Source organism: Orycteropus afer, unplaced genomic scaffold, assembly GCF_000298275.1.
Source record: "Orycteropus afer afer isolate SDZICR_OR568_19922 unplaced genomic scaffold, OryAfe1.0 scaffold00466, whole genome shotgun sequence".
Lineage (NCBI taxonomy): Eukaryota > Metazoa > Chordata > Mammalia > Tubulidentata > Orycteropodidae > Orycteropus > Orycteropus afer.
In genome coordinates this window covers 1,715,779-1,725,670 of record NW_006922053.1, presented here as the reverse complement: position 1 = coordinate 1,725,670, position 9,892 = coordinate 1,715,779, and the positions used below count along the sequence as shown (strand labels likewise).

At 60.6% G+C, this 9,892-nt stretch overlaps 1 protein-coding gene across 1 annotated transcript in view; it reads right to left on the bottom strand.

Moving 5' to 3' along the window:
* Positions 1-9,892, bottom strand: part of ONECUT3 (one cut homeobox 3) — a 25,490-nt gene that overhangs the window by 11,785 nt on the left and 3,813 nt on the right. The window contains exon 2 of the mRNA XM_007954612.1: positions 9,650-9,889. Within this exon, the coding sequence (XP_007952803.1) occupies positions 9,650-9,889 (240 nt within the window). The remainder of the gene's footprint in view (positions 1-9,649; positions 9,890-9,892) is intronic.

The window sequence follows — 9,892 nt, the reverse complement described above, 5'->3', positions numbered from 1 at the left end:
GATGACACACTCAGCCCTCACACTTCACACTCAGCCCCCACGCTGTCACACTCAGCTTGGGTGGGAGGGGTAGTTCGGGAGGTGTGAGCTCAGTGGGGTCTGAGAGGCTTCCACGAGGCGTCATTCCTGGGCATTAAGGAGGAAATGGGGAGAGAGCCTGGTGTCAGGCCAGCCAGGAGACTGGGGTGTCAGCAGAGGGCGAGGTCCCGGGACTGGCTTGACAGGAAGTGACAACAGCCAGACATTGCTCAGAGACAGGCTCAGAAGGGGCGTCGGGGTGACGGGGTGACGTCCTCTGTCCTGTCTCCGGCCTGTCAGTCTGTTGTGCCGGTAACATAAGCCACCCACCTGCCCATGGGGGTCTGTCCCCCAGGTGACTGTCCACCTGGCACAGGGTGGGGTAGAAGCAGGGGCGGGAAGGCGCTGTCCCCTCAGCCACCTCCTGTGCTGGGCTCCTCACGGCTCAGGGCTCAGCTTCTCTTCTCAGAGGGGACGATTCAATAGCGAGCCGGGCTCCAACTGGGCTAATGATGGTTTCCTTGGCAACTCATCCCTCCCACTGACAGCTGCCCGTCCCCAGATGTGGGCAACGCCGGGGTCCCCACCCTGAGGGCTGCGCAGCCCTGCTGGCCTCCTTAGGCAGGAGGTGCTGGTGGAGGGTGACTTGCCCAAGACCACTCGGTGAGTCACCCTGGGGGGTCTAAAGCACACAGCCCGTCCTCTTTATCCACGCCCTGGATATCTGGGGGTGCATGGTTGGGGGTGAGGAGTCACTGCCAGGGGAGAGGGGTCTGCTCCAGGCACTGTGCCCCAGGTGGGGACCCTGAAGCTTCACCCCCCGCCCCCATCCTCCTGCCTCTCCACGCCCCCCTGCCCTGGCCTACACCTGCCTCTTGGCCTCCAATCCACCTTGGCTTCTGTCCAGCCCCAGGGTGCGGTCCTTCCCTTCCCCTCCCACCCTCCTCTCCTGATGGGATTTTAATGACTGTATTTTCAAATTAGTTCTGAGCATTTTCAAAGACTTATCTGAGAAAGAACCTTTCCAGGCAGACTGGGACTCTGGGGTTGCCCCTCCCAGTCACTCCAACTGGAGGTGATACCACTGGGGGTGGGGTGGAACACTCTGCAGCAGAAACCCCCATTTGGCACCCTCACAGGGGAACAAACCAAACAGCAAACACACACACACTCCCACACATGCAGATGTACATGCAAGAAGACGTACACAGGCGCACGCGTGCACACACACAGAGCTTTTATTTTAAAAAGTAAAGTTAAAGATCCGTCTGCAGAGGCCGCATTGAAAATGGATTTGATAACAATGACGGAAAAAGAACCCACCCACGATAAGAGAAAAGAGAGGGAGACCGAGGGCCAACCCGGAAAAGGGGGGTGGCAGCAACTTGCCCTTTTGATGACCCTGAAATTAATCCACAGATAAACTTACAAAAACCCTGTGTGGGGAGTCCATTCAGACCCACAGCGGCCCTACAGGACAGAGGGTTTCCAAGGCTGTAAATCTTTACCAAAGCAGACTGCCTCATCTTCCTCACAGGGAGTGGTGAGTGGGATCGAACCGCCCACCTATGGGCTAGCAGCTGAGAGCTTCATCACCGCGCCACCAGGGCTCCTCAAATAAACGCACACTTAGGCACAAAGCGATCCTCCTTCCAGACATGTTCCCGATGGCTCCTGGGCTGAGCGCACACCCTTTGAAACAGCCTAATTGTCTGCAGATGGCGTCGCAGGGGAAGAAAGGGTCCCCAAAAGGAGATGGTGAGACCCCCCATCCCCACCCCAGGCAAAGGGAAGCCGGGGGCACTCTCGCCGGTGGCATGAGGCCCACCTCCTGTTGTCGACACAAAAGTGCGAACCTAGGAGAACAAAATGGATTTGCCCCATATTTGCTGGATTAAGCGTAGCCTCTCTGCAGAAGAGAAGTGGACTTGCTGACGGGAAGGCGCCTCTCGCTCCACTGAAATTTGGAACCGAGTGAATATGTCAGCTACTTTCAATAAACAAATTATATATTATATACTCCCTGGCATCGAGTCGGACCGACTCAGAGCGAGCCCTCCTTGGGTTTCCGAGGAGGCGGTATCTCTACGGAAGTAGATGGCCCAACCTTCCCTCCGAGGAGTGGCTGGTGGGTCTGAACCGCCAGCCTTCTGGTTAGCAGTCAAACGCCTTAGGCACTGTGCCACCAGAGCTCCTATGTACATGTAATTATTTAACAACCGAACAACTGAAGGCAAACAAACCGGAAGGTGGAGGAAGACAGAAGCGGGCTAGTGCTGCTCAAACAGGACTGAGGGTTCGAGCCATCATTTGGGGAAACGGAGGCCTGGAAGCAGGAAAGGACTTGAGCCAGGTCACTTGGCCGGAGTCCCTCGGGTCTGAGCCGCTGGCCCAGGAAGACCCTGGTCCTGCCTACCCTTCTCTCAGTGCCCCCACAATCCGCCCAAGGACCTGGAGCCGCTCAGCCTGCAGCCGCTTCGACCACGACGCTCCCCTCCAAAGCACATCTGAGCGCGGCCGGCAAGGCAACAAAGACCACCGCTGCCCTGGGGCGCTGGGTCCGGAAGGAAGCGAGGCAAAGGGCGGGAGACCTGCAGTCAGTCCCGTCTCTGGGACTCAGTTTCCCCATTTGCACAGTGGGAGCACTGGACAAAAACCCTTCAGCTCCGACTCCCGGGAGTAGGTGGCGCTTTCTTAGCCTGTGAGCTCCGCGGCAGGGATTCCAAGAAGACGCTGCGACCCCCGCAGTTGTGGCTCAGAAGCCTGAGGCACAGAGGCCGCGTGGCCGCGGGTGTGCACGGACGGGGTCTCCCTACGCCTGACCCCAGACCGTATGGACTCACGTCCCGCCAGGCTGCGGACGGCGTGCGCGCGCTGGGCGCTTTGGGATTGGAGTTCCCTCCCGCGCGCCTTGCCAAGGGCGCTGCGGCCCGGCTGGACTCGGCGGCTGCTGGGTGGCGGGCACAGTGTAACTGAGTTCGCAGGAAACTGAGGCACAGACGTTCCCGAACACGTTCCTAGATGTTCAAAGGCGGTTGGAGACGAGTGGACCCCTTTGTCCCCGCGCACAGCGCCTCGCATTCCCCTGCCCCTGTCACTCTAGGAGGGTTCGGCTAGGGTCTGCAGCAACCGCCGGCATTGGAGAGGGCCATAGCGGGCGGGCTCGGGGTGTAGGGACGACCTTCAGCTGTTCTTCCAGCCCCAGGAAGAGGTAGGACGTCTTCCCCGTGACCTCGTGACCTGTGCAGAGGGCGCAGGACAGACCCAGACTAGGGGCAGTCAGCCCTCCAGAGCCGGCTCTACACACACGCGTCCTAGTTTGGATGTGGCCGTCTACACCACATCCGCGTGGGCATCTGTACTGCGTCTGGTAGACATGTACTCGGATGTCTCCGTGGCATCTACACTTTTGTCCTGTGCACCTGCCTTTCTGGGCAGCCGGTGCCAGTCGTGGTGTGTCTTTGTGTCCGCATTTCCATCTGCTGGGAAGGCGCGGCTTTGTGTGTGCACCTCCGTATGTCTGAAGTGTCCGCCATAAGCCGCACATCTACCCACCTGCTCAGACTCCAGCACGACAAGGGTCCCCTTTTCTCAGCCCCACCCGTGGATCTACACCGATCCTGCAGAGGGGAAACCGAGGCCAAGATCACACGGTCTCCCAGACCCACCCTGGCTTGTGACCCAGTGTCTCCCCTCCCCCACTGCTGCTGCCTTTCTGTATTGATCAGGGTCCATATTTAATTAAAAACTAGATGCAAACCAGTTGCAGCTCCTTGGTTAAGCCGGGCTGCTCACTGGCTGCGTACAAAGACAGTCGCGGGGGCCTGGCCTCCTCTTTAGAGCCACTCTGGGCTCCCCACCTCAGCCTTTGTCCCTGAGCCCCCCGTGGAGAGGAGTTAACACATTGTGGATGGGGGGCAATCTTCACACGGAGGGCCAACAGGGCAGGGAGCAGCCCCACCGCTCCGTTCAAAGCCCCCTCTGGGTGCAGAGAGAGCACAGAGGCACGAGTGAGTCAAGGGAGTGGAGTGGTGGTAGCTCAGACTAGCGTGGTAATGGTTGATAGGGGCAAAGAGGAGGCCTTGGGGACTTCAGGAGAATGGACAGGACTTGGTCAACTTTGGCAGTTCAGGCCCAAAGAGGCAAACACAGCTCTCTGCCCTCAAGCAACACCCCCAGACTTGTCAGCTTGCTTATCTGTGACATGGGGGTAACTGTTCCTATCTCTCAGATCCCAGATATAGTGTCAGAAGGGAATCAGTGGGCCCCAGGGCTGGGGCTGTCCTTCTAATCCTTGGGGCAGCTTCTTGGAGGGGAAGGTTAGGGAGTGAGTGGTTAGGGAGAGACCCTCTGGCTTTGAATGGGAGGGAAGAAGCCAGGATCTGCCCACCCTGCCGTCCCTGACGGTCTGGGATGGGGACCAACAGGCCTGTATTAGCCTGGGGTGTGTGTGTCTAACTTCTTGTTCCTGCCCATCCCCTGAAGACCCCAGCTCCTCAGGGACTGCTCTGCCTGTCCCTGCCAACCCAGAGTCTGCCATTATTGCCCCCCCCCCCATCAGCAAAGCGGTTCCAGAAATGAATCCTCTGGGGGCCAGCCATGTGGGAGGAGGCTGATGAAGCCTTGACCTCAGCAGCCCCTTTGTGTCTGGCTTTTGTGAGGTGGGCTGTCTTGTCCACCCACCAGAGGTCACCAGAAAGAGCCCTTTCAGGCCTCCACCTTCACCCTGCTGCCCCTGGCTTAGCTTTCTGCACCCACATAGCTACCCGACCTCCCAGCCTCACGTGTCACCTGCTGGACTGTCCCCATCCCAGCAGGAGGTTGGTCAGTGGCCTGGGCGGGGGGGGGGGGGGACGGGGACAGGCAGCTTCCCCCTCACAGAGGCAAGGCTGAGCTGGGAGCCCAGCTCCACTCCCTGCTGGGGCAAAGCCTTCCTTTCTGGCAGCCTCAGTTGGACTGTCTGTAAAGTGGGGCAGTAACTGGCCTGTTACTCACCCGCGGAGGGTGAGCGGGAAGGTGGGGGAGAAGGTGTTAGACCCCAGCCTGCCCCCTCTTTTGTGGTCCCCCGTGTGTAGAGGAGTTGGAATCTTCCATCCTGGGCTGGCCCCAACCAGGAGTCTTGAGGTCTAGAAGTGTGTGTGGGGAGGTTTGGGGACCCTGGATAGCCCCCGCCATGGGGCCCAGCACACACAGGCCTCAACAGTCTCCCCCCACACACACCTCATATGTCCCCGGGAGGCCTCAGTCCCTCCTGTGAACTCTGCAGACCCCCGGGCCCCTCAGGGCCACCCCCTGAAGCCAGGAGGGGTGAATGTGGGGGTGTGATAGGTGGCTTTGGGTCTGTGAGTCTCTTGGTGGGGGAGGGGTTGATAAGAATCACCAAGGAAATGTCGCCAAGGAAACCAAAGCTCAGGCCCAGGCCCAGGAGAGCCGGGGACCCCATTCCTCTGATGGACGTTCTCCTGGTCACCCAGGGAGGCTGGGTCTGTTTGTCTTTTCATGGGTGTCTGAGAGAGGTGACTGGTCTCTATAGAAGCAGGAGTTGCATAGTTGGGCGACTGGCAGTCACCCCTCGAGTGGGGCTGTGGAACTGGACACCCCATGCAGCCCTTGTGAATGCACGTGGCAGAGTGGGGGGGATGGCCACCGACAGGCCTGTACTAGCCTGGGGGGTGTGTCTAAGTTCTTGTTCCTGTCCCATCCCCTGAAGACCCCAGCTCCTGTCCCCACCCAGCCAGAGTCTGCCATTATTGTCCCTCCTCCATCAGCTAAGCGGTTCCAGAAATGAATTCTCTATTTTTTTTTCTTCCTTCCCTCCCTTTCCTCATTTCTTCCTCTCTTCTTTTAGTCCATGGGCCAATTCTGTTTAGGGGCAAAGTATCCTATCTGCTCTGAGTGGGGGCGGGAGTCCTCCCTTGCCTCAGTTTCACCCTTAAGTCTCCACCACCCCTCAGGGGTCCTGAGTACCTGATGAGAGGGGGAGGGGGTCTTTCTTTCCACGGCTATCTTATATATGTTTTTTTTTTTTTTTTTTCTGATCAGTTACAAAAAACACTTTTCCTCCGGAGTTGCAATTTGAACAATATTTGAAGACGTCCGAAGCTATCGACCAGGCGACGTGATGGATTAGAGACCGTAATGCGCACGCATCGACCGCCCCGCCCCCGCCAAGGAGCCCGCAGCCCCGCCCCCAACCCCTCTCCCAGAATGACCATAGGAGACTGAGACCCGGGTGGGCTTCAAGGAGGAGGCGGCTCCGAAGCTTTGGGGTTTGGAGGACCCTGGGGTCGGGAGGTGAGGTTCCGGCCTTGTGGGGACAGGATGGGGCGATGCAGGACCCGCCTAGGCCTTGCTGGCGGGACCCACAATCTCAAATGTCAGACCCGGAACGCTGGTCTCCTCCGTCACCACATTTACAGATGGGTAAACTGAGGCACGGACGCGGGCAGCGCGGCCAGGGACCCCCGCGGTCTACCTGGTCCGGATGCTTCAACCAAGAAACCACCGTTTCCCCGCGTCTCCCGCGGGATCCGAGGAGGCGGCCGCTTTCCCGAGGCCGGGGAGTGGGGGCGGGGAGGCCCCGGGACTGGGCGGAGGGGCCGCCACCCAGCTCTGGCTGCCTCCTTGTCCGTGTCTCCCGGCTCCCGGTCCGTTTCTTGGCTTTCCTCGTCCGGGCTCTGTGTCGCCTTCCCCTCTTTCTCTCCACTTCTGCGCACTTGTTAGGGTGCTGTCTTTCTCTCCTCCTCCTCCTCCTCGCTCCTCTTGGTGTCTTCCTCCCCCTCCGTCCCTCCTCTGTCTCCCCTGGTCTCCGACTTTCTTCCCGTCTTTTTCGCCAGGGGCGGGACATTCCGACCAGACACGGATCGCCGCGGGCAACTTCTGACCGCGTGAAAGCGGCCTGATGCCAACTAGCTGTGGGGCCTGGACTCGGGCCGAGTGGCGGGGCGCGAGCAGGCCGCGGGGAAGGCCCGGCGGCGGTCCCCGGCTGGGATCCCGCCGAGTTTGAAATGCGCGGAGGGGAGGTTACTCTGGAAGGGCTTGCGCACGTCGTTGTCCCTGGAGGTTCGGGCTTCGCCGAGCTGGGAGACGTTTGGGAGTGGGGCCGAGCCCCGCCGCCTCCGGGTAAGCGTGGCGATTTGCCGCCACTTAACCGCTTTTCATTAGCTCAGCGACCGGAACTAAAGGCTTCTGCCGGCGCGTAATTAACCGCGGCTCTCCGCCTGCCACCCCCGACTCCAAGGCCGAGCCAGGCAGTGTAGACACGGCCCAGATCGCGCCAGAAGTGCGTCCGGTGCGCGGCCAGGCGCCGGAAGTGGCCTGGGCAGTGTCCAGAGGAGAGTAGGACAAGCCCCGAGACCAGGTTCATGGTCGCCAAGGCTCCTGCTCCCTGGCCAGGCGGCACGTGCCTACTCTAGTTCTTCCCAAGTTACCACAAGGCGCGGAAACCTCATTTCCCAAAAGGGAAACCGAGTCTGGAAGAGGGGAAACCCGTGACCCAGAGTCGCAGAAGTCACGGAGTAGCCGCTCTGGGACGCTAGCGGCCTCAGTTTCTATGTCTCTAAAGATCCCGGGGGCGGGAAAGGTAACTATAAGGCCAGTGCGCGCCTGACTGGACATTGTCCTGGGCCGAGAGAACACAGGCCGTGGTCGTGAGATGTGCGAGGGGCCAGGCGGGTCCCCAGCCACGCAGGGACTCCTCACCCGCAGCAGACACCCCAAGGGGATTCTCACCTGCGGTTTGCTGTTCTGTGGACAATGCGTTACAAAATGTGTGATTTAAATACCGCTCATAGGTCATGTTAGCTACATAAGGTGACAGTGAGGAACGTGGAGCGTGATGTGGTTATTTTGGGGCACACATATGGTGGACACAATGTCCCCCAAAACCTAAGCTCTGGGGAGAAAGGGAAGGTGGCTGGTATGGTGATATTTACAGGTGTCTCTCGTGTTGCCCTGTTAATGGGTTGCCTAAGAAGCCACTTCCTGTATGGAGGCTGGGAGCCGTACCTTCAGCCAGTCCACGGTGTGTTTTTACCACTTGATGGCAAATTGCAGGTGGTGGCTGTGGATCCAAAGGACCAAGTCTCCCCCATGAACACAAGCGTGCCATTACCTGTGTCGTGGTAGGGGTGGGTCGCCCCTCACAGGGAACCCGTCCAGGTTCCGTAAGCTGTTTCTAGTATGTCACCACAGCCTCCCTGAACACTTCATCACCTGCCATATACCACAAAGATTTTATTGCCAATGACTCCAAGTGGGTAATCGAAGAAGCCCATAGGAGGCTTCAGCCAGTCCCTGTCTCTGCAGAACGGGGAAATCGAGGCCCCCAGGAGCGTTCTCGCACCCCGAGGCTGTTCAGTTGGCCTGGCGCTGGAGGAGGGGATGGTTCCTTCAAGTAGGAAGAATACGGGACCCCTCTGCGTCTCCCCACTGGTGCCCCTTCTTCAGCGCCCCCTGCCTGGCTGGGTGGGCTGGGGGTGCAGCCAATTCCCTTCCCACCTCCCTTTTAGAGGGGCGCCTGGCAGAGCCCAGCCGCCCCGCCCCGCTTGCCCCTGTGCGCCGGGAGAAGCGATCGATCGATCCAGAGCCCGCGGCTATTGTCCCCGCAGCCAGGGCGCGCAGCCCCCTCCCCAGCGCGTCCAGGGAAAGACCCCCTACACTGGCCAGGTCGCTGGAGACACTCTCCCGCACCCCCCACCACACATACCCAGGAGATGGGGAGGCATGACCAGCCGCCTCTTTGGGGACAGGTATAGACCCAGCTGTTGTCAGCTGGAAGGGAGGAAGGAGCAGGGTCCCCAGGGGGCCAGTAGCCGAATGTCCGTGAGCAACAGAGATAGACACAGAGACAGAAAGAGCGAGCCATAGAGAGAAGGAGGAAGAATGTGGAGAAAAACGCGAAGAGGAAAATAAATCGATAGCTGCTTGACCGGATAGAGGAGACAGGGAGGGAGGAGAAAGAAAACAGAAAAGGCTGGCCGCGGGGCCGCGCGCCCCCGAGCGCCGAGCCAGCGAGGGACCCGGCGGCCGGCCAGCCGGGTGTGAAGGCCTCCAGGCTGCGCGGGCGAGGGTCCCCGGGGCTGCCCCTCCCCCGCCCGTTCACGGGTGACCTTTGCCAGCGGCCGGACCGCGGGGGGAGATGGCTATTGATCGCGGGGGCAGAGCTACAAAGAAGCGCGCCTTGGGCCGAGGGCTGAGCTCCGGCCTGGCCCTGGTCTCTGAGGCGCACCAGCGGAGCTCTCAGGCCGGGCTGGGGGCGCAGAGGCCCCCTTCCCGCAGGAGGAGGGGTGTGGCACCACAAGCTGACAGCAGCGGCGCGTCCGGGGACACAGCAGACCCTCCACAACGCGCGCGCACACACACATACACACACAATGAGCCACACTGGGGGCCGCTTGGGGCGCCGCCCAGCAGCCTAAGAGGGCTGGGGGACCCCCTTCCCGTTCCCCTAGGCGAGGACTGACGGCTGGGGGAGGGGAACGGAGACGGCGCAGTCCCCTTTGGCGAAGGTACAGCCAGGGGAGGGGCGCCGACCACGCTCTGCCCTCCAGAAGGGTCCCGGGCCAGTAGGGCGCACGGCCGCGGAATGGAGAGCGGCCCGCCAGGCGGGTGCTGTGTGGCGCGCTCCTACCTGCGAGGCGCAGCGCAGACATGCGCTGGAACTCCGGCTCCTGCAGCCACTTCCACATCCTCCGGAAGGTCTCGCGGCCCGACTTGAGCTTGCTCCAGGGCTTGGGGTTGCGCAGCAGGTCGGAGAGCGTGCCCTGCGACCGGCACAGGATGCGTTGCGCGAAGATGGCCTGCGGGATGCTGTAGCGTTTCAGCTCCGCCGTGATGCGCTGCGCTACCTCCTTGGTGTTGATCTCCTCGGCTG